Source organism: Dermacentor albipictus, unplaced genomic scaffold, assembly GCF_038994185.2.
Source record: "Dermacentor albipictus isolate Rhodes 1998 colony unplaced genomic scaffold, USDA_Dalb.pri_finalv2 scaffold_14, whole genome shotgun sequence".
Lineage (NCBI taxonomy): Eukaryota > Metazoa > Arthropoda > Arachnida > Ixodida > Ixodidae > Dermacentor > Dermacentor albipictus.
The window spans coordinates 3610232-3635262 of NW_027225568.1; the positions used below are offsets into that span (position 1 = coordinate 3610232).

Consider the following 25031-nt stretch of genomic DNA (forward strand, 5'->3'; position numbering starts at 1 on the left):
ATGAACCACTGCACGAACCAAGGTTCGTAGCTTCATCGCCTGAATAAACTGCAGTAAACAATCGCTTACTCCGTAAATTAGCAAGCACGGGGTCACGCGCGCACGTGCAAACATGAACAGATTTCACTCAATGACCGCGAACACTCGCTGCCACAGCGTCGGCGTGATGAAGGGCGCGAACAGAGCGGACAGAATGCTTCTGCTGCCTCGTCCTTCAAAGCGTCTCCGAAACTTGAAATGGCGATATAGAAGCGTCTTTCCCCTCTCCCCCCCCCCCCCCCTCCCCGCTTTGCACCCATCGGAAATTATCTCCAAGACAGAGCGAGAGTGGCGCCAGACCGGGCTAGAGCAACGGCCAGAGGAGAAGCGTGCTAAACCAGCGCCTCCTTTCCCCGGCTTGCGCGCGTTTTATCACGTGACCACCTATAGATACTTGGGGCACCCATCCAGGCACTATACATCTCGGCTCGCCCTCGTACACTTCCTTTAATGCGCACAGCGAACGGAGCAGGATAGGATCTTATCGCACTTTATACGTAAGCTCACGGCAACACCGACAGATATATTTCGGCGGTTGTGTCCATATAATTGCTATCGCAAAATTCGCAATACATAGAAAATTTTACTAAGGAAGAACCACGCTGCTTCGCCATGTCGTGATAGAGCGGTGAACGATAGTTCTAGAAAATGTGTTGCTAAATCTCCGCCAAATGACTATACGCTCGCATTTGGTGACAGCGGCACACAGTCGCAAGAACTTGTGGAGGAAATACCGGAGTTCTGGCAGCTTCAGGTGCACTAGATCATTCAGTAACATGGGCAGCATTGTAGTTCTACCTTACATCAGAGCAAACTGCACTCGACAGAAATCAAGGGCAGCCGCACCGTTATAGCTAAGCAAATTAAGGACAATTACGCCGCGTCTTCACACTTCGAGCACGCTCCGACAGCCCAGCGATAGATATTTAAAACACAACCACACTCGGACGAGAAAATTTTGCTTCTGCCAAGTGAACGTAGCGGGTATTTCAAGACGCGTGTTAAATTCATGGCTGTTTCATTCGTAAACATTACTTAAGTGACATAAAATTATCAGTGAGCAAAACAGTTTTTATTTCAACGCAAGGAAACAAAACCGAAACTAGCGCAACTGTTTTGCCCAGTTGTGCAGATGCAAAATGATCCAAAGCCGAAGCCGTCAATAGCATGACGCCATTTTGAACTTGTGCTTCATCACGCGCGAGTACGTTGTCGTTGAGTGGTTCTGAAATCGCTGCGTTAAGGGCGACTGCAACCAAGCGTTGTGACAAGTTACGGTGGGAGCTTCTGTCCATGCTGTGCGATTGCGACGAGGGGACCGCCGCCAGCAGCAGCGTATCGCCGATTTCGTCTTTGCCGACATCGCCGGACCGTCACAAGCGCCCGAAGTGCTGCGGTTTGCACTGCATCTTTCATTGTGATATGGGAGATCGCAACGGACAGAGACGACCAGATGCATACGACCGACTACCAGCGGGGAGTGACCTGTGCCATATTTCTCTTAACGTCTCAGGTAAGCATATCAGCTTTTGTTCCGAGTTTACAAACGGCGCGTACTCGGCCCTTCCGGTACGGCTACATTTTGCGCCATGTTTCTCTTGGCGGTTCACAGACGTTTCTTAGGCATGCGTGCGCGTATGTAGGCGGCAATACTACTGGCAGACGGAAGCCTCAGGAGAAACACCGTTCTTAACGACTGTAGTGACGAGTGGCATGTCGCATCGAAAAATCCGTAGAATATCAAGTACTGCGTAACTTGAAGTGTAGATACAATACTAGCACCAGTGCGACTTTCGCATGGCGAAGACAGGTAATCGAAAGGGCAGCTTGTGCATTCTGAAGATTTACTAGTGCTTTAGGTATATTGCCGCGAATAATAAAAGCGCTACAACGCTGTATGGTAGTGTCAGGCGATGTGGCAGCACAGATATTTTAAGAGCGGTTAAGCGGCTGCATGCACAAGCGAACAGACAGCGCTTTCAAAGCGCTGAAAGAGAACAATTTTTTTTGTGCATTTGGCTGTAAGTAGAAAACACATTAGCTCACAATCTAAGCCTATATATAATGTATTGTTTTTACGTAATCTTTATTTTGGCGGTTGTAAAAATTTAAAAGCATGAATATGCTGCAACATTTATATAGTAAATCCTACTACGCTTACAAAACCTGGCTGTGTTATGTGGTGAAATTGTGCTATTGCTACTGGATTTTTTATATTGAGTCCGGTGGTTTATGAAAAAAAAAGTCCTTTTATGTGTAGTTTTATGTTAGTGCGTATATTTGCCCAGCAGAAATGAGTTGATTGCAAAGTTGTACCTTCCAGTGAGCTGCATATGAACCCAAGTTTATCCTGTCTTGGCTATTGTAATGTGCATACAACAATTTTAAGTATATACAGCTGTAGTTGGCTTAGTCGCTGCAACATATTTTGTAAAAGTAGAAGGCCATTTATTATTTTGCTGCTTCCGTGCAGAAATACCTTTTTTCTTGTAGCAAGAAACGCTGACAGTATTGAATGAAATGAAGTGTGTTGTATTTTTCTACTAACATAATGAAGAAAATTTCCTCTGCCGTGTATCGGAGATTAGTTTACCTTTTTGTACTAAACAATGCATTATGTCCTCGGCTACTGCTGTTGTCCTGTGTATTTTTATAATTTTGAAATGTATTTTATTTTAGGTATTCAAGAAATGGCAACAGCGAGAAGTCACCATCTTACCAGCACGTTATGGGTGAGACAAATCGTAGCAGGCACTTTTGCATATCTCATTAGCATATGATGCTATTTGTTGTAATTTTTGTGTCCACTTTCCTGTCTTTATGCATTGTACTATTATTGTGCAAAGGGTAACAGTTTTACATTGAGACAGAGTAATCACCCAAAGGAGAGACATGGCTGGAGGAGACAACACAAACAAGCCTCCTTTGTCTGTATCTTTATGTTGCGCAGTTACTCTGTCGTTATCTACCAACAAACCCAAGTTCCTCATCAGCTACATTTACTAATGATCCGTTATTACAGTTTCATTGACATAACATTGAAAGTACAGAGGTACACAGGAAGACAAGAGACTTGAACTGATGAAGAGCCGTAGAACAAGGACCACTGGAGCCAATATTTTGACAAAGAGAAGGAGATTTTTCTTCTCAAAACGTTGGCTCCAATGAATTTTCTTGTTCTATCACTATTTACGGTTGAAAGAAAGCATTATTCCTCTTACTGAAGTATTATGCATTATGGCATAAAAATTAGCAGGGTGAAATATGAGGAATGTCAAAATTCTTGTATATTCCAATGCTAAAGCGAAAGCCAGGAAAACAAGATGTAGAGAACCACATTGTTATTTTTCATTGCCCAGTTTAGCCAGCTTTATTCCGAGCTTGCACTTTGTTGCATTAACGACCACTGGAATTTGTTAATTGAATTAGCTTGGTGATTTACTTATATTAAGAGATTTTGAACTTGTATTAATGCAGCTTAACATAATGCATGTAAAAATAATTTACAATGACATATTTAGGTGGCAGGCTTGCAGTTGTCTAGCAGATCACTTGATGGTATGAGCTCAGGTTTCAACCGAGCTTCCATGCACAAACCGGTTACACATTTTTTGTTTCATTGTTTGGATTTTCATAAACATAAGTACCGTTTCTTTTTTGTCGGGCTTCTAGTTGTGTCGTAGGACCTAACTGTTTACCTTTATTTGTATTGATAGCCATGTTACACAGACAGCTCAGTTTTATTGTAAATCATGTCATGGTAGGACTAAGAACATTTGTGCAAATTTGTTGCAGGTACACTCTGGCGGCTCCTACCCCTGTGTCCTCCCACCACCCTGTCCTGACTACGTCCACTAGGTAGTTGGGAGCCTTTGGTGGCTTCTGCCACTGCATCCTGCTGCCACCATGTCCCGACTATGTCCACTAGGGAGTTGGCAGCCTTAGTGATGATGCCAGCAGGCTGACAGCCGACAGAAAGATTCAGGTAAATACCTGTAATTAAGCGACGTCTTTTTGAGTGAAATGGCTTGTAGTCACTCAGCAATGAAAGACGTAACTTCGAAGCAGATTAGACTCTCTGCTATCTGTGCAGGGATGCTCAAGTCCATGCATTTTGTCTTAGCCGCCAAGAGGCTATGTGTATTAGACGAAATGCGATGCAAATTTTCAAACTGCAAGAGACCACTTGCGCAATTTTTTTTGCTTAACACAAAAACTACTTTGATAAAGCTTTACCAATTTAAAAAGAATGCAATGTACTCTCATACATGGTATTTGGCATAAATTTACTAGGGCTGCCTCAATGGTAAATAGGCCGATAAACGTACACCAAAACTGTCTTCTTTTCCAAGTTCATCCTCCTCTGTGCACTGCTGCATAATGTATCTTTCTGATACCATTCTTGCACACAGCACAAGTCCTAAACACATGGATTGCATAAATTTGCAGCTTTTGCTGTAGGTCACTTTTGTGAAAATAAAGTTAATAAGCCATTTTGTCCATTTTTAATCAGCCATAACAAACTGAGCAGTGGCTAATAAGCAGTCAAGTTTTTGGTGTAAGGCCTCTCTTCGTTGTTAAAAATTTGGCACTCTTAATGAAAGAACCAAATTTTTGGCTTCCATTTTATGATGCATACTTTGGTGCATTACACGAAATTTGACATAATGTTTATGGCAGTAAAAATTTTTTTTGCTTTAAGTATTGCGTGAAATTTAGATTTGTTTTATATTGAAAGGCCCTCAGTTTTCAAGAAGAAATTCCAAGTGGTTGTGTGCCAGGTTGGAACAGCTGGTATGGAATAGCCTACTTACACAAACAGGGAGGGTCATGTACACTTGACTTTATCTTAAGATACTATTATTGATCCACAAAAGACAAATTGATGGATTCCATCCTATAAGCAGCTCTTCACATTCATTTCCACTTTTGCACATTTATATACCTTGAGTCTGGTGACTTGTGTCTGTTTTCATCATCTGCTATGTGCAGATGGTAAACTTCAGATTTGCCCTGTGGTACAGAATATTTTGGTGCTAAATATATGAATCTGTGTTTTTCAGGTTGCCTCGAAATTTTACCCAAGCCATGCCGCACACTCGGGCCAGGCCTCTTGCGAACGACGTATAACCAGGCTCAACGCATCAGGGTCGAGGGAGTCCGGAGATCAAGGCAACCTGCTGTGCAACCTTTGGTGACCCCTCTACATGTGCTACCTATTTCACAGCTGTGCCTCACCTACCATCTATCCAAACAGCATCACCGGCTGTGATCACTTATCGAACCATGGATGAATGTTGGAGTGGAGTGATTTGAACAGACATTCTATTTGTCTCTTCAAATTCTTTGTAAATATTTCTGTTATAATTCATATGTGTCTTTAGTATCTAGTTTTTAATAGTTCCTTTCTCTTAGAATTCTCACCATCAGCCCCTGCTATTCTATGGTATACCTGCCTTTAAGCCCCGTTTCTCATAGTTCTTTCGTACTTGTGGATGTAATTGATAGGTTATTAATTCTTGTTGTATGGAAGGCTAAAATACAAACTTACGGCATTTTTTCTTCCTTTGATAATCTACAGCACTGCAATGTGTTCAAGAAATGTAACATTACACGGGCTCTGGTGTAGGATAAATTTAAGAGCAATATAGAGTACTTATTTCAAGCACCCATTATTTTTTAAAAACTCAAGGATATAGGAGCACAAGAAAGAAACTATTGAACTAGAGAAACATTCGTTCCCCTCATAAGTCTGGTAATAATGTGACTTCTTTCACTGCAAAGATACTGGTACTCGCATACAAGGCTTGAGACATGAAAGCTATGATACCCTTGGCTTCTCAGTGCTTATTTGCCACACTGATGAATGTCAAAGGCAGCATAGGTTTCATGCACACATTGGTTGTATTACACCTTTTGAGTAATGCATTTCTCAAACACACAGGTTTGCAGCAGTACTTTAAATAGCAGATGTATTTCCTAATTTTCAGAATTTGTTAGTGCAAGAGTAACGCTACAGATCATGTAAAAATAATTTTACAGACTATATGTCCATGGATGCATGTTTCTTCTGATGACGTAGCAGTGCCATGTGGTCGGGGGATGAATCTCTATTTCAGATTTAAATATTGACTTCCAGGCCTGGGTAGTCTCCTACACTGAGTATTCTAGGTCAAAGCCCAGTTACTAGAGGAAAGTGAATAAAACTAGGAATTATAAACATCAGAAGATCTTGTTCGGGACACTAATGTAACAATCAGCAAGGTTCTTTGTGCATTCATTTCCAGATTTGCGAGATTATATTTTGACTGGTTTCATTAATGCGAGAACAAATATTTGTTTATTCTCATGCTAGAGTTGGCTGCCCCCATTCGCATACAACCCCTTTACAGGCTAAAAATTAAGTGTATAATAGGCTGGTTTTCGGTTTTGCGCCCTCAGTGTTAAGGGATGCAAACGGTGACATACAACAGAATGCAGAAAAATGTCCAAGGAATGCAAGCAGGGCATGGTACTTTTCAGACAGATGCATGCGTGTGCTATTTATAAAACTCCCTATGGTATGCCTCAAGGCATTTTGTAACCCTTTGGTGGAAACACTGACACCCACTTATTAAGGGGAAATGCTCCTCGAAACAACTTTTTTAATTTGTACTAGAAATTTGAATGTACTGCTATTCATAGGGAGTTTTATGTAGATTTGAATTGTCATTGGTTTTTGTGTAGCTGGTGTTTAGTTATGTCCTACATAGTGGCAATATATTTTTATGGGCACTTGTGTGTAAAAGTTTCGCAAATGGTTTCATGCTGTATCTTATTTAGCTAGGTGTATACCGCAAAGTGGCGATACCTATCCAAACAGCTTGTACAATTACTGGAATTATGCAAAAAATATTAGGCCACTTTAAATAATTTTTAGATTGCAATTTCAATTAGATACTGGTATTCTGCTTATCTTGAAGAGTATGTATGCCAAATTTAATTTGTATAGGACAATTATAAAGCACAAGGTTATTCTCATGCTATTGTGAGAAAAAATTATTGAAGTATTCTCAATAATTTTAGTAGCAGGCCTGCCTGCCTGCCTACTAATCTTGCATACTTCTAGTAACTTTACGTGCTGTTTGAATAGATATCGGCACCTTGCAGTCTACAGGGAGCTGAGTTAGCTGCAGCACACTGCTTTTTTGTGAAAATTTAATACACAAGAAAATGCCCGCAAATATCACTATGTATTTTGCCATTGTATAGGACATAACTCAAGAAGCAGCTAAACAAAAACTAATGGAATATATGAAATCTGCATGAAGAACTCTACAATTGGCTCTCTTTTGAAACCTCTAGTACAAATAATAAAAATATTTCGAGTAATATTCAATCAGCAAAACGTTCCCCTTGCTACAGTGACCTACAACATAGCGACGCAAAGCTTAAGGCAAGTCCTCTTGTCGAAGCGAATATGGGCTGTCTTCCCAAGGGCTTCTGTTAAAGACGGTGAATTTTCCTGCATTTACCAGAAGTGCAATACTAAAATGTTTGTGAATGTGCAATTGGTATTGGCACACTAACAGAAAAAAAGACAGTTCTGTGGAATGTAGACTTGAGACGTGACTTTGTTGGACATTTAAATTTTGACTCCATATATTTGTGTTTTGTACTGAGTGTTTCAACGGTGACTGCCTCTAATTATTGAACATAACTGCTTCATGACAGTGCGACAATTTTCCCTAACATAAATTTTAGCTGTGGCAGGCATTAGAATTACAGTACTCAATAACGTCTACTTTGTAAGAACTCAGACTAGCACCAGTTCTGATATACATATACCCAAAAAGTAATGATCATCCTATAAGGCTCACAGAAGGCTTTTTGGCAAAGTAATATCCGAAAGAGCAAAGCATGTTCCACCAAGTATGGTGACAAATATTTCAGAGCTGCCAGTCTGAGGACTCCTACAAACTAACAATACCTTCAGCACTGACTAGCTTCAATAATGGGATGTCAGTGTTTTGCTAAAATTAATGAAACTTCAATTATTGTGATCTTGTTTAAGAAGACATTTGTAATTAACATACAGTTCTAATCTCTGTCACTTTTGTAAATATTTCCCAATTATTTTTTCAGGCTACAATTTTTGGTAATAATGGTATTCATTGCAGAAAGAGCTAGTACATGGCATTTAATAAAGAAGGTACTGGTCATTGTAGATTTTCTGTCTTCAGCATTTGTTCTGTTCCACAGCTGTTTCTTGAAATCTGAAATGATGTACCCATCACTTTGTTAGCAATAAACAGGGAAATCTGTCAGTATGTTTTGTTTAAAATGGAGCTGATCAACCCAATAGTTAGGCTATTTGCTAATTATAAATTACAATGATAATAGTACAGGACCATAAAAACAGACTGATGCTGAATAACAGCTGTGCCCAGCTACATCCACGCAGCTTTGCCACACAATGTGCATGTGTTCAGAAGAGCCAAATGCCCCAGAGAGAAAGCAACAGTAACTAATTGTTCGTCATCTTGTACAAGCAGATTATGCGCTAGATGTAAATTATGCTCAGTAAATACATAAGTCAGTCATGTGAGGTGTCTCACTTTAGGTTGCAAGTTGGAACTTATTGCAATCTTGGTTGTTTTTATTTTGTTTCCTTTGTGAGCATGAGTGACTTAGTTGCCTTGGCACATTTTGTCAAAACTGTTTCTTCATCACTGGGAATCACAAAATTTTAATTACACATAAAATTTCCAGTTACTGATATGGTAGACTTCGAAGTTAGTTCTCTTATCTACCAAGTAGTTTTATCATTCACTGAAACATATCCATGCAATGCACAATAGGAACCCAAATTATAAATATCTGTTCTTGCTTTCTACCCTGCTCTACAACATTATGAAGATACAAAGCAAAACTATAAGTTTACAATTGTCTCCCATAACCTGAGTTTCGCTTAGAATTTGAAAAACAAAAATGACATCCTGCTATAGTGTGAGAGTTGCTTTGGGCACCAAGTGAACTGCGTAGCACCTGTGCTAGAGTACACAACAAAGCAGAAAATCGCACCAGATTGGAATGGCAGTGGTAAGTTAAGAACAGATGTTTTATTTCACGCACCATTAATGTGGCTTATCATCTGCTCCTGTTTTGTGGGAACGCATACATAGGGAAGACAATTTTTTGCACCAATCTTACCTTAGTGGGACACTTGAGAAAGGTAGAAATCAAGAACAGGTATTCACACTTTGTTGCCCACAGTGTATTATCTGAATGTGTTTCACTCTACAAAAGACTACTGTGGTAGATAATCATAAAGACCAAGACAAAAGAAATAAAAGAAGTATGTGTCAGTCATCCTTCCATGATCTCCCGTGTTTATAGAAACACTTCTTTCTGCATATGTGCGAAGCCGTAGGGAAGCATTGCATAACTCAGTCATGCTTTCCAAGTTAAAAATCGGAATAAGGACAATCACAAGAACATTGTATGAGTGATTTGTAAATGTGGCACCTAATGGAACTTATTTACGTATGTGCTGAGGGTACATTACAGCCAGTGCATAATCTGTCTGCTCTTACAGGATAGCTTGTGATGAGTAAAAGAAGCCTTCCTCACATCTTCCTCTTTGTTTCTTTTGGACCTTGGTGCACCATGTGTATTGTTACAGCTGCTTGCATGCAGCTGGGTATAGTTTATGTGTTCTGCTACCTCCCTTGTCCTCATTATTCATGTGCTATCTTTGCCGTAACAAAATACAGCTACCTGTGCTACATATTTTGTCAGCGTGTTTGCATTATGGCAAGTTTTGTATTAGTGGTTATTGCAATCTGCGAAATTGTCTGTCAGCTATTATACTTCGTCTTGAAAAGTATGTTTGTCAACATAAATAAACAATCAGTATAAATTTTGCTCTATTTATTTTTGTAATATTATCTGTTGTGAAGCTTTTATACACTGTTGCATGTTGTATGACAATAAAATTGATGCACAACTTTTTAATGTGGTATTTTTCAGATCAATTTTCAACTGACGCTAACACGCACAAGTTGTGGGGGAAAAGTGCCAACAAGAGTACCATAAGGTAAGACAGCTGTTCTTACTGTTAGATTGGATTATCAATTGCCAACCAGTTGTTTTCAGCAAGCATAGTATAACGCATAGATTATGTAATCTAAGTTGGAATATTGTTTTTATTGCACTTGATTATCTGGATCTCCTTTGTACATAAGTGCGGCCTTCTTTATTTGTTAAGTGTAGCTTACTTGCTTAAAATGTTAAATCGTAAGTTCTAAATAAAAACACGTCTCGAAGAACAGTGAAATAGGTTTCACTTATAAATGTTTTGACATTAGAGACCTGTGCAGTGCTGAATTGAACTTCTACATGAGTTATATAATATTTTGGGGTCTCATTATGGTTGAATTGCATTGCAGTATCATGCATATGCACCTGCAGGCTACATATTGGATGTTTATTTAAGACTGTTTTGCTTGGTTGGCTATTGATTCCAGTTTAATAGTAATGAGAACTGTCTTGCTTTCATGGTGATTCTGTGCTGACTAATACATTTGAATTTTCCAGAAGACAACAAAGGGTGATGAAATTTTAACATTTTGTTGCTAACCTGCCACGTCCTTTTTGGCAAGTTTGCTATGGGTTCTTTCTTATATGTTGTCTTTTCACAGTAGCCATCTTGAGAGCTAGCCGTAGTCGTGTGTACTTACAGCAAAAGTTGGTGACACATTTTGAAAAGCGGCTCGACACTGCCATCCGAGAGTCAAACGACTTACATGGATTAGTTATTTTACTCCATTTACAAGAGTCCTGCACCATGCACAAAGGGTAACTTGACACACTGCTGGAGTCATCAGACTCATCAAGAATAGTTACCCGAATCCTTCAGTAGTGGTCATGTCACCCTTTATCTTGAGTCGTTCGACTCATTTAGAATTGTTAACGGACTCCCTCAGCACTAGTCTTGTAACCCTTTTGAGAGGGTATAGGCAACTATTACAACAGAGTGTGCATGACTATTGTGTGCGGAGTCACGCAAACACCTTGTATTGAGCACAGATAGTCTCAGGACTCTCTGCCGAAAGAGAGTTCGAGTGTCTCCCACAAAGTGTGTCGTATACGTGGCGAGTCCAGACTCTCCAAAAAGAGTAAGAGGTACTCTTTTTTTTCTTAATGTGCATTACCATCGCCCACATGTACCATGCTCAAGGAATCAACACAACAAAATATTTCGATCGCAAAATACTGTATTCTAAACAAGTATAACAATACAACTTTCACATAAATACACTGAAAACAATATAAAACGTTACGAAAGAAATGTGCACCCACTCCCGGCAAGCGGCGCCCCAGTTTCGTTGCACTATGGTCGCGGGACAGCGACACGGCGACTAGCTCGCAGCGGTTGCCAGGGACGTCGTCGCCACGCCTTGCGCAAGGTGGGCATGCCGTGCAGGTGGTGGAGCCGCCAGTGCGCCCCCATGCGTCTACCGTGGCCATCGTGCCAGCGAACTGAGTGCACTTTGAAGTCGCCGGTCACGTGGTCAGGAGGGAACGCACGGTCAGCGACTCAGCTTGGATAAGCGCAGCTTAGGTGACGGTAAGGCCGCCTGCAGAGGTTGGGGCTCTTGTGCCGCTGCAGCTGCGACGAGGTGCAGCCGGGCAGACGGCAGACGACGGGCGACTCCTGTCGGGGCTGCCGTACTGCCGTCTACGCTGTTCGGGGCGAACCTGATGGAAGAAGGGAAAAGATGCGAATTGTTTGTGACTCTGCCACGAGGAGAGCCAATGTCCTCTTTCCCAAACGGAAAATATAAAGAATTGTTACAGCAGGTGAACGAATACTCTATCGAGGTAAACAACATTTTGATGCTTTGAGCTTGTGTGAAGCTGCTAATGATGTGTTCTGCGTAATTAATCGAATATACCTCAAAGTAGCTACTATCATCTTTTCAATGTGTTCATAACGAGTAAAGGACATATTAATCTTTTACACGTCTAGGAAAGAAGGTTTGCCTATATGACGGAGCTATCCCAAAGGAATACTTATGAGCTGAAGAAGCTATATAGAGTCACCGAGGTGGGCTGAGGTGACTGCACCACAGCGCAGCCACCTAATCCGCTTACCTTTGCGATGCAGGTCAGTACATCGTATGCCCTCTTCGCTAAAAAATCCAGTAATTATATTTTGGTGCAGTTTCCGAGCCCGCACTGCTGTGTCGCCATTGCCGTTGAGTGTGCTCACGTAATTCATTCCTTGCTCATGCTATCAGGTGACGTGTAGACTAACCCTGGCCCTGAGGGCAACGCTGCTGTACTCGCTGAACTACAGAAGCTAAACGCGGGACAGACCCTGTTGATTACGGAAATACAGGGCCTCAAAACACAGCTGAACACGACAGACCAAACCATAGCAAGCCTAGACAAACGAATGGCCGATCTCGAAACGCATTACCAAACACTTCTTCACCTCAGAAACGATATTGAAATAATGCAGTCAACCACAATCGACCAAGCTAAAAAGATTAAAGAACTAGAAACACGCCTGGATGACGCGGAAAACCAATCACGTCGGAATAACCTTATTTTCTATGGCATCCCTGACCCTGCTAGCGCTGAAACGTGGACTGAGTCAGAAAAACTAGTCATTGATGTTTGCCGCAAAAATCTTGATATAACATTGGAACCTAACGACATTGAAAGAGCGCATCGCCTCGCTTCAGCCGACCGAATTCGTCCCGTAATCGTGAAATTCCTATCTCATAAAACCAAAGACGCACTGTTATCAAATGGCCGTAAATTGAAAGACACAAGCTACAGTATTGGAGAGGACTTCTCCCGCACCGTTCCACACGCGCGTAAACAGTTACTAGTGTTTCCCAAAGCCAATTCTAACAAGTACTCCTTGCGCTTTAAAACCCTGCACATCGGCTCAAAACGCTATGTATTTGACGCATCATCCCAAGCCGTTAAGGAAATTGCATAGCAATCGCCCCGTCACAAAACATTAACAAATCGTCGACCCGCTCCACCGCACGATGTTCTCTCGTTTTCGATAATATTCACTAACATCCGTAGTCTTCTTCCAAAGCGCGAACTCATATCAAACATCATGTCGTCATCCGCGAGCAACATACTAATACTAACAGAAACTTGGCTAAATAGTGACGTAACTCATACGGAAATTTTGGCCGATTTACCCAACTTCGAAGTGTATCGAAACGATCGAAAAGGCAAACGGGGGGGCGGTGTTCTCGTTGCCATTCATCGAGGCATATCATGCTCTGTTGTTGACGTCGCATCCGACATTGAAGCCATATGGCTCATCTGTCGCGCTCCCCCCGTAACAGTTCTGCTTGGCGTTTGCTACAGGCCCCCACAGACTAATCCAGACTTCCCACGTCATCTGAACAACATCCTTCATAAACTTGTTCTCACATATCCAAATGCCCGTATTCTTCTTTTTGGTGATTTTAATTACCCGGATATTGATTGGCAGAACATAGCTAGTTCCACAATAACGTGTCATGCAGAGGCGAAGAACTTCATCGATGTGTGTTTAAATTTTAACCTCACTCAATTAATTTCCCAACCAACCCGTGTCTCACGAGAATCAGCAAACACGCTCGACCTGATACTAACAAGCAGCCGCGAGAATGTATCATCCATCAGTTACCTTCCTGAAATCAGCGATCGCAAAGTTATGCATGCTTTATTCTCATTTACCTCGACTCAAAAACAGACATCCGATAAAACGATACAACTCTACGATAAGGGTAACTATAATGCAATAACTGAAGAACTTAACACCTTTTTTCCTGACACTCGCTCAATTCATGAAAACTGGCTGATATTCAAGAGCAAATTAAATCATCTCACTAATATGTTCGTACCAAGGATTACCTTTCATACTAATCGCAATAAACCATGGTTTACCCAGCACTTAAAACGACTCGAAAACAAAAAGAAACGATTGTTTCGTACCGCCAAACGTAACGACACGCCTGCAGCATGGGGGAAATACTTCGAGGCCGAAAAATCATACCTACTTTCTGTTCGTAACGCCAAGTACTCATTTTATCACAATGACTTCCCAAACTTACTTATAAGAAACCCCAAGCAATACTGGCAAGTTTTAAACCCAACACATCCTCCCGATATTAAAGTGACGAATTATTCACATGAAGCGGTGACTGACCATGACTGCGCAGAAATATTTAACCATGCATTCACATCTGTGTTCACTAGCGAACTCGACGCACCTTCACAATTACCACCCTTTAACTTAGAAACCCCCAAGCCGGCAGTCACGTTCGTCGAAGAGGGCATTTCATCCATAATTCATAATATGAAAGTTTCATCATCAGCTGGTATGGACCTGACTAATTCAAAACTATTGAAAAATGTGGAATCAATTTGTGCATCATATTTATGTCTCATTTTCTCACAGTCACTCTCCTCAGGAATTTTGCCTCTTGATTGGAAAACGGGGAAGGTCGTTCCAGTCTACAAATCAGGTAACAGAGACTCGCCCTTGAATTACCGCCCCATTTCATTGACTAGCGTGCCTTGTAAAATCATGGAACATATCATCTACTCACAAATCGTAAACTTCTTGGACCGAAACCATTTTTTTCACCCTTCACAACATGGGTTTCGTAAGGGCCTCTCTTGCGAAACCCAACTAGCGCTTTTCCTTCACGACTTGCACACTAATCTAGAACGTAATATGCAGGCCGACACCATCTTTCTTGATTTCACTAAAGGTTTTGACAAGGTTCCCCACCGCCGGCTATTACCAAAACTCTCAAAGCTGAACCTACCCCCTAATATTCTCTAATGGATTGAAGAATTCCTAACTAACCGCTCTCAGTCAGTCTATCTTAACGGCCATGTGTCTACATCTCTCCCGTTTACTTCAGGCGTCCCACAAGGTTCTGTCCTCGGTCCCCTCCTATTCTTAATATATATTAACGACTTGTCCCTGCATGTTTCCTGTAGTATTCGAATTTTCGCAGATGATTGTGTTATTTACCGCACCATTATTAAATGTCACGATCAATACACTCTTCAGACAGAGCTTAACAGCGTAGTAAATTGGTGTAATAACTGGCTAATGTCCCTCAATCCTAGTAAATGTAAACTCATGTCCTTCACTCGTCGTCACAATCCACATCTCTTTCATTATTTATTTCTAACACACAGATTGAGCAAGTACAATCATATAAATATCTAGGAGTCACCCTCTCTTCTAAACTATCATGGCAGCTTCATGTCGGTAACATCATTCCAGCATCAAACAAAACACTCGGTTTTCTAAAACGTCACCTTCGTCTTGCCCCACCACATGTTAAATTGCTCGCGTATAACTCACTTATAAGACCCAACTTAGAATATGCATCCCCCATCTGGAGCCCACATCAAGCATATCTAATCACGGCATTGGAAGCTGTGCAGAATCGTGCTGCCCGATTCATTCATTCCTCATACTCATATGACGTCAGTGTATCATCCTTGAAAGCTACATCCGGACTGTCACCCCTCTCTTTTCGTCGTCGCATTGCTAGCCTCACCCTTTCTCACAAATTCTTTTATTCTCCTCTCAATCAAGCACCGTATATCGCCGCCGCATCACGCATATCTCACCGCACCATTCATCCCCTTCAAGTTGCCCGCCCACTATCACGTACTACTACGTTTTCAGCTTCGTTATTTCTTCGAGCAGCCACGGATTGGAACGGCCTACCCCATGACATCGTCGCCATCGCTTCAACACCTGCTTTTCAGGAACGCGTAACAGATCACCTTCAATGTTAAATCACCATCGCTGTTTGTTTTCCTCACTACAAATGTAATCCCACCCGTTATGTAACACCACCTGAAATGGGGGCTTTTAAGGAATAAAACTGAACTGAACTGAACTGTAGACGATGACGGGGCTTGCAATGCACAACAGCAGCATAGGCGAACATGGATGAGTACGTATAGCATTCGAGTTACTTCAAGCACTCTCTCACCTAACCGTAAAGGGTGAAATAAAACGCTATATCTAATGCTTTCTGTGATATGTATAACGCATTTGCAGTGGAGGAGGAAAGGAGTTGTAGAGCTTTGAGGACATGGGAACTGAGTTGTACGGATGCGTGGAGGAGGGCTCATAAATGAGAAAAACTTAATCCACGCGAATTCTCGCATTTCTTTCAGAATTTAAAAAGGAAGTGGAAGCTAAATAAAAATTCGGCTTTGTGAAACAAAGAAAAGTCAAAGAAAAGCTACTTTGCTATTTCATGCGTGCAATGCACCCAAAAAGCAGAACGCTGCTTATACAGGCCTCTATAACTGCGGCAGAGAAATGAAATAGCAAATGAGGCCGTATAAAATAAAGCTATTCCAATCTGTTTCTATTCCAGTTTCCTGACGTTATATTTACGGAACCGTCGACGTAAGCATCGTTCGGTGATGCTTGGTGTTGTTTACGGAGGCCAATGGAAAGCTCTCGCAGCTATAGGAGGTCATTTTGGTTTGCTTCTGAAGTGCATAGCACTGCCTACCATGACACGTTTTTCTTGTCCAATTGGGGGACCAGAGGCGTGGAGTATGTAGAAGTGGATAGGGTTTCAGTGGGGACGAGTTACCACAGTGAAAGTATATAACCGGACGAGGATGGAAGAGCCGGCGACGGCGATTGGCCCGCTTCCCTTTGCTTAGCTTTCGCTTTGTGGTAGAAGAACGTGGGCACATGCTTCGGAAGGGTAAAAAAGCCGCTTAAACAAACCCTCTGGGTAAGAAAGGTGGTGCAGCGACGTCGCGTACCCGTGAACAAAAGTACGCGGATCATGGGTTCGCCAACAAAACGGAATTCTTTGGTAATTCACACGCGTAAACGGACACGAACGAAAGCGCTAGAAAACTTGCAATGCGAAGTTTTGACTCCAGTAATTTCATTTTGCATTCACAGACACAGGAGAAAATGAGCTTTAACAGCAATCCCTTTTCCGTATTATTTTAATCACGGGTGTTAGTGCCTAAAGGGCTCAACAGCATCATCTGCCGCGCAAAAGTTCCGAAAAAATTCAGTTTTGTTACGTCACTTCAAAGTGGTGAATTTTCGTAGTTTTATTTTACATCGCGTGACTGGCAGGCGAAGCGGGGACAGCCCAAAAACATTTGACCAACAGCGGACGGCTCCTGGTGAAAGAGTCGGAGAATCTCAAATTTCTTTTTTTTTCTTTTGTTCAGTCTAATGATTCATAATACGTCACATGAGTTGAAGGGTTTTTGTGACGTTACGTGACAGACAAGCGATGTGTGGGGGGTTCGAAAAAATTTTAACCAATCGTAGAGGACTGATTGCCGAAATGCAATAGAAGAATTATAATAGTTTTGCGTTATTGCGCCCACGGATGTTTGGGTAGGTCTTGGTCAAATGAAGCAAAGGGAAGCAAACTGTAAAAAGAAATAGTGCTTATAAGAAATATCACTGCCTCTAGACGAGCAATACAGTATTGCACCTTAACGCCTTAATAGTTTGCCATTTCATTAAAAAAATAAGTACATCAAAACTTCAGACCATAAAAAAATGCCATGTTTACAAAAGTGCAGGTGCTGATAAGAGGAACTTTTGTGCAAAATATTCCATACGAAATACAAGCAGGCCTGTTTGTATCTAGAAAGATAGGCGTTTTCGGCACCGAAACCGACAAAAACGCCTCTGGCTCGCTGAAATGAAGCATATCTCAAATCACTGAACCGAGCTCGCTTATACTTATATAATAATACAGTACCTTATTACCAGTACCAGTACCAGTTATAACTTATACAGTACCAGTAGCACCCACGACGATAATGTGAGAGAGAATAGTATAGAGGAAGTTGAAATCCCACAAGTAACGCCGGAAGAAGTAAAGAACGCCTTGGGAGCTATGCAAAGGGGGAAGGCAGCTGGTGAGGATCAGGTAACAGCGGATTTGTTGAAGGATGGTGGGCAGATTGTTCTAGAAAAACTGGCCACCCTGTATACGAGATGCCTCATGACCTCGAGTGTACCGGAATCTTGGAAGAACGCTAACATAATCCTAATCCATAAGAAAGGGGACGCCAAAGGCTTGAAAAATTATACGCCGATCAGCTTACGTTGCCTACAAAGTATTTACTAAGGTAATTGCAAATAGAATCAGGAACACCTTCGACTTCTGTCAACCAAAGGATCAGGCAGGACTCTGGAAAGGGTACTCAGCAATAGACCATATTCACACTATCAATCAGGTGATAGAAAAATGTGCGCAATATAACCAGCCCTTATATATAGCTTTCATTGATTACGAAAAAGCGTTTGATTCAGTCGAAACCTCTGCAGACATGGAGGCATTACGGAATCAGGGTGTAGACGAGTCCTATGTAAAAATACTGAAAGATATCTATAGCGGCTCCACAGCCACCGTAGTCCTCCATAAAGACAGCAACAAAATCCCTATAAATAAAGGCGTCAGACAGGGAGATACGATCTCTCCAATGCTATTTCCAGCTTCTTTACAGGAGGTATTCAGAGACCTGGAGTGGGAAGAATTCGGGATAAAAGTTAATGGAGAATACCTTAGTAACATGCGATTCGCTGATGATATTGCCTTGCTTAGTAACTCAGGGGACCAATTGCAATGCATGCTCACTGACCTGGAGAGGCAAAGCAGAAGGGTGGGTCTAAAAATTAATATGCAGAAAACTAACGTAATGTTGACCAGTCTCGGAAGGGAACAGCAGTTTACGATAGGTAGCGAGGCACTGGAAGTGGTAAGGGAATACATCTACTTAGGGCAGGTAGTGACCACAGATCTGGATCATGAGATTGAAATAATCAGAAGAATAAGAATGGGCTGGGGTGTGTTTGGCAGGCATTCTCAAATCATGAACAGCAGGTTACCACTATCCCTCAAAAGGAAAGTGCATAACAGCTGTGTCTTACCAGCACTGACGTATTTGGCAGAAACCTGGAGGCTTACGAAAAGGGTTCAGCATAAAGTGAGGACGGCGCAACGAGCTATGGAAAGAAGGATGGGTGTAACGTAAGGGGATTAGAAAAGAGCAGATTGGGTGAGGGAACAAACGCGGGTTAATGACATGTCAGTTGAAATCAAGAAAAAGAAATGGACATGGGCAGGACATGTAATGAGCAGGGAAGATAACCGATGGTCATTAGGGGTTACGGACTTGATTCTAAGGGAAGGGAAGCGTAGCAGGGGTAGGCTGAAAGTTAGGTGGGCGGATGACATTAAGAAGTTTGCAGGGCCAACATGGCCACAATTAGTACATGACCGGGGTAGTTGGAGAAGTATGGGAGAGGCCTTTGCCCTGCAGTGGGCGTAACCAGGCTGATGATGATGATGATGACAGTGTCATTTGGTCTTGAATACCTTAGTTTCGAGGTGACCTCGACGCTTCGGATGGTACGGAGTGTCAGTCAGGGCTCAGTTTTCCACCGGCATCCAGATGTGTATATCTGCACGAGAAACTGGCTACTCAGCATAGTTTCTATATTTTTCTCAAGCACCCGGGGGTGAGCCGAGCGGAGGCGGTGCTGTTCAGACAATTGCAAACTGGTTCTTTACCCACCCCAGTGTTAATGACTCATCTATACCCGAAATTATATGTGGGTGATGTGCCGCGTGTGCCAGCGGGAGAGGGCCACCCTGACGCACATCCTGTGGGATTGCACCAAGTTCCGCGATGAAGCTTCGACAAGTACAACGATTCCGCCGCAGCCACCAGTCGCGGCGGAATGCTACGACCACGAAAGCCAAACCTGGGCCACCCAGCAGGTCTCGGCGGCTCTTGAAAGACAAAGGCCGAGCGAAACCGACAGAACGTTGCCCCTCAGGGCGACCGACCGCGGGAGTAACACGCGCTGCAGTTGAGTAGAGACCACCCACTGAGAAGACGTCAGGGCGCACGTGACGGCGCCATTTAGTCGTGGTGTCGTTCTGCAGGCGACTGCATGAAGTTGTTTCTCTCTCTCTCTCTCAAGATTAATGAACGGGAAAATCAGTTGCGGAATATTTAGTATGCCTGCTAAGAGAACCAAATAACTATACGTCGCGTTCTCCGGGGTGGCGCGTTTTCTTCCACTTTATACTGTCTTCAGTGCGCCCACAGGACACGCTGTGCATGTGGCTGTTGACATCGTGAAGGCGATGTCAGCCAAGGCACATCGCCTAGGCTTAGAAATCCCGTATGGCTTTTTTTGTGACTTTGTTGTGCAGTCGGGCGGCTAACGACATTACCTTTCTGTCGCTCCTTTGAGGACACAATGACAGTGACTCGTAGCTTCCACCAGGCGACACCTTTTCTGTAAGACCATGCTTGAACACCATATGGTCTAGCGACTGGTCTCACGGAAGACTAGAGATTACGAGGCAAAAGTGGCAACAGCGACCATGGGCTTCGGCGTATTATAACCACGGCGGATCGACAACGCGCAGCAACACATTTTCTCTATCGTTGCATTGTTAAGTTGGCGCGCTTATTTTCTTTTCTATATATTTACATACCAGTTGTATGTTTATAGTATATCTAACATAAAAATAAATTACGGGGTTTTACCTGCCAAAACAACGATCTCATTATGAGGGACGCCGCAGTGCAGTACTCCGGAAATTTGGACCACCTGGGTTTCTTTACCGTGCACCTAAATCTCAGTACACGGGTGTTTTCGCATTCCGCCCAATACGAAAGCAGCCACCGTGGCCGGGATTTGATCCCGCAACCTCATGCTTAATAGCCTAACACCGCTGCGACTACGCAATCACGGCGAGTGTGTCGTACTTCTATATCTCATCCTGCAGGCTTTTATCTGTAACACGTAGTTTCATACGAACTTTATCGCATCTATTATTCCTGTGATATTGCGTCTTTTCCATGGTAGGTGTATATGGTTCAGCTGTGCACACAGAATTCAAACAGTAAACAAGCGCGCAGGCTCTTGCTTTCCTTTTCGCCTTCGAATTCACTAACAGTTAACCGTGGTGCTGTCCGCTTTATGACTCAACACATGCAGATATTAGAAATATATGGTTCATATATTACTCAGCCACAAAGTTGTAGACTTGGTGCAGGTTTTTACCTCGTATCTTCTTTTTCTAAGATTTCAAGTTATATGCGACTGAAAGAAAAGATGGATTATGCGAACTTAAAATTTGCTCTTCACAGCCCGTATTTTTTTACAAACTCTATCTATCTCATAACAGCTTCGACTGTAAAGCCATATAGCCCAGAACTGGGTACATGTGAGCACTCTACATGTCGTTCCACAAGTACCGACCTCGATATTTGACGAAACTGCCATATACAGTCCCTTTTCTGAACGTATATTTAACGCTGAAAGATTAGGCTACACGAGTGCCTCAAGCAGGCCTAGGCAGAGGTTGATCGCTACAGCTTGACTTACGCGAGCATATATGTGACCTACAGCCACGGTGTCCCTTACGAGATAAGATGGCGTAAATGGAATACTAATAAACGAGGCTGCACATTGACTGCGGTGTTTTAGCTGGGCCGTTGTTTGGCTTACCTCGTCTGCAGCCTCCAAAGGCAGCTGCTCGGTGCAGCCACGCCGTCCGCGTCTCCGTTGCTCTCAGCCTTGGAGGCGTTCAGCATCGGCGGGGTGCCACGCGGGTGGATGCGCCGCCTGCCACCCGAGACGTCGAGGCGGCACTCGGCAGAAGGCACGTGGTCGCACTCGACGAACCGGCCAGTCATGGCCGCGGCCGCTCCGCGCGTGGTCGCATCTCGCGCTCTGCGTCGACAATGCATGGCGACAATGAGCACTGCCGTTGAACTGCACATTCGTCAAGCAAGCCTTCGAGCAACGCTGCAGCTCGTCTCAGGAAACGTGTCCTGCTTTATTCTAGCAGCGCCTTCCGAATCGAAACACTATAACGATGTGATCACCCATCCGGGAAGCGGGAAAACAGATTCTGGCTGCTCAATTGAGCTTTTTACCATGCATATATGCTACGAAATGATGATTGGCGCGGAATCTACATAGTAATGTTGGTTCTCGAAATCCAACTGCCATGTATTAGGATATAACAATTTATTCTAACTCATCCTAACCACACTGAACATGTCTTATAGACTGCCAAAAACTTATTCTGTGTGTTCCAACAATTGCTATTTTCCATTGTATTTCAAACTTTAAAATTAACCGCGAGCGAAAAGACCTATAGCAGCGGTATTCTAGGTTAGCATTTTTCTCTTCGATTGTGTTTATTCAGACATGACTTCAATCCAACCAATAAAGAAACGTAAAAAAATAAAAAAGGTGTCCTAATAAAATACTTCCCCGGTGCACTGTGATCATTACCTCATGCCCCACTCGCTTTACTGTAAGTTCCTCGTGCCAGGATTTCAAGCACTTTGGTAGTGTTAAATTTTGGCATTCTCTTCATAAAGGGCCAAAAACCTGAACATCCCTTGATACCCCGCTTTTGTCTATGTGGCACAATGTGGTATCGGAAAGGTGCCCTTTGGGACAAGAAAGTGTCTGAATTCACGCTTTTCGATTGTTAGTTTGCTATTTGATTCTTATGCAATTTGTATGGTAGCAGACAGCGGCATCGTATATGCTCAGGAGCGCCACATTATCACGTACCCAAACATGGTGTTGTTGTTCTCGTTACAATTATTATTATTATTATTATTATTATTATTATTATTATTATTATCATCATCATCATCATCATCATCGTATGCAGTTATGCTAAGTTCTTAGCCCATTTTTATACCATTGCTCACACACGAAGATATATCAACACAATAACACTGAATCATCGGCTGTAACCCTTCATGAAGCAATACTATCCAACGAAATGATGTGGTCTAGCTGTGAGGAGAGTTGAAATCAGTTGGGGAACCAAAACTACCAAGGAACGAATGGATAAATAAAAATGACAGGTGCTATATTCAGGGGTAGAAGATACAAACCTGCCAATTTTCGGACGGGTTCTCCTTGGCGCAAGTCGTGTTCGTCTCTTCTTCTCTAGACTTTTTGTCAAAGAATAGCAATAATTGCGCTTTCGGCGGGCTTTATCTTCCTTCTGCCTGACTAGTGCCGATACGAGACATTGCTGAATTCGCACTAGTCCATTCAAGGTGCTCAATGGAGACTCCTTGCATGGCGTTGGGACGTGAAAATTAAGAGATGAAATTTTTCGTATTTACGTCATTTAGCGGAATAGAACCGACTGAGTGAGCCGACAGGTTCATTTGAGGCGCGAACGTGTAACTCAAGTTACACGCTGTCTTTCTTTTCTTTGCGAGGCAAAACAACCCGTCGATGGGATTTTTACAACATTACAGAAATAAAATTCCTCTGCCCACTGAGGATGTTCGCAGTGGTCCTGACATATGATACAGAAAACACCGAATTGATCGTTACCTGCATATTAGAAGGCGCACGGTGAACCTCGAGGCTACCACCGTCTGGTGCCAGGCTCGTTGCACGGTCCGCGGTAGTTGCGTGGTCTTAACCACGCTGTCCTTGACGCCCATGTCAACGAGCGGGTACCACTCGGCCCTCGGGAACAGCCTCCTGGATTGTCCTGTGTGGCTGCCGCAAGTGCGTTCGTCGACCTTCGACCACGGCTTGAGCACAAGGTCCCAATTGTCTGGGAGGGCGTCCTCGATGGTCGAGTTACGGAAGGCGTAGGACACGTCATCCTTGGCCCCATCAGGAATTGCAGCGACTGCAATCGAGGAAGGCTTCTTGCGGCGTGGCGTCTCTTCCGAGATGGTTAAAAGGCAGCCTCGGAGGAGACGGTGAATTTCGATGCCGCCAGGTACACCCATCCCCATGACAGGTAGCAGGACGATGCCGTTCCTTTCTGCGATCGTTCCAAGTGCGTCCGCCACGATGAGCTGCGTGTTCGAAAGTGCGAGAGAGGTTCTCCTCTGTCGCGTGGGTCTCGCGTGCCAGCGCGCGAGGCACTCGCCTCCGTGTCGTTCTTCTTTTTCCTCTCTTCCATTTCTAAGCCTTGTGAGTTATGGCGCTTTGGTAATAGGCTCTATTTTGGCCCACTCGCGAGCCCTAGCGGGGAGTGAAATTATCTGAAGACAGTGTGTGCAACAACGGCAGCCAGTAAAAAAAAAAAAAGTAAGTAAATAAATAAATAAACTGGCAGGGGGAGGGGGTGCGGGCGACACAATGGCGCGCATGTTGACTATTCGGATTTCCGTATTGAAAGACATGTCAAACGCTGAAATACTTTTATGAGACAGCCGCTGTTCAGATTTGGGCAACATTTGTTCCATTTAATAGATAAACTTACAGGCTATCCAGTTCGGGAAGCACAATGTCAAATTATGGCTGTGCATATTTCTAACTATGATTGATAAGAACGGGTAAGTCCAAAAAATATACACACGCAAATTTTACACCTACAATTCTCCAGCAAAAACAGACAACGCACTGCTCTCAAGTGCATCTTTGAGCACATAAAGCGGACAAACGGGATGTATGAAATCACAGTCTACCTGAAATTGTTGCAGTGTTTACAAGTGTCTTGCGAAAGTCATAATAAAACATAGTAGTACAGTTCAGAAAGGTGTGTCATAGATCACGTTTATTTGCTCTAGGCGTATTATTAGCAGTAGTTTAGTGGTCGGAAATAATGTTTTTCCTTGCTGAATTACAGAGTTGTAAATATGGCGCTGGGCGTTCTTGCATTTTGAAAATATCGAACATTATTGATATTACATTTTTCTTTGAAATGCAACAAACCGCATCGAAATTACTGTTGTGGTTGCCGACTAAAAAGAAATCTGGTAGTTTCGCACGAGGCGAAGCATAGAAAGCGATAGCAAATTATTAGGCTCTTATACGGAGGGAGGATAGTACTTTTATCGGCCGTAAACGTGTAAACATTGGCGTATTGACTAAATTCACAAGCATGGTTTTGTGCGCGCGCAGTTAAACATGAACGCATCTCACT

At 42.9% G+C, this 25031-nt stretch overlaps 1 protein-coding gene and 1 long non-coding RNA gene across 2 annotated transcripts; one reads left to right on the forward strand and one right to left on the reverse strand.

Annotated features, from left to right (window-relative positions):
• Positions 1-1228: 1228 nt before the first annotated feature.
• LOC139051819 (uncharacterized) lies at positions 1229-10035 on the forward strand. Its single transcript, XR_011509570.1, has 4 exons — positions 1229-1552; positions 2719-2771; positions 3835-4024; positions 5103-10035. It is a non-coding gene; the product is annotated as an uncharacterized lncRNA (long non-coding RNA).
• Positions 10036-11279: 1244 nt separating this feature from the next.
• Positions 11280-23995, reverse strand: LOC139051753 (uncharacterized). Its single transcript, XM_070528752.1, has 3 exons — positions 23480-23995; positions 21611-21835; positions 11280-11781 (listed from the first exon to the last, which is right to left on the reverse strand). Exons 1-3 carry the CDS (start codon positions 23893-23895, stop codon positions 11613-11615), a joined length of 810 nt encoding a protein of 269 aa, XP_070384853.1. The 5' UTR covers positions 23896-23995; the 3' UTR covers positions 11280-11612.
• Between the last annotated feature and the right edge of the window lie 1036 nt (positions 23996-25031).

Bases quoted from the DNA above. Each gene is read 5' to 3' on its own strand.
- LOC139051753 (XM_070528752.1), bottom strand. From the start codon at position 23,895: ATGGGGATGGGTGTACCTGGCGGCATCGAAATTCACCGTCTCCTCCGA. The intron at 21,836-23,479 runs GTAACGATCAAT...TTGTCGACGCAG, and splicing joins GTGCGCCTTCTAATATGCAG to AGCGCGAGATGCGACCACGC. The intron at 11,782-21,610 runs GTAAGCCAAACA...TTCTTCCATCAG, and splicing joins CTTTGGAGGCTGCAGACGAG to GTTCGCCCCGAACAGCGTAG.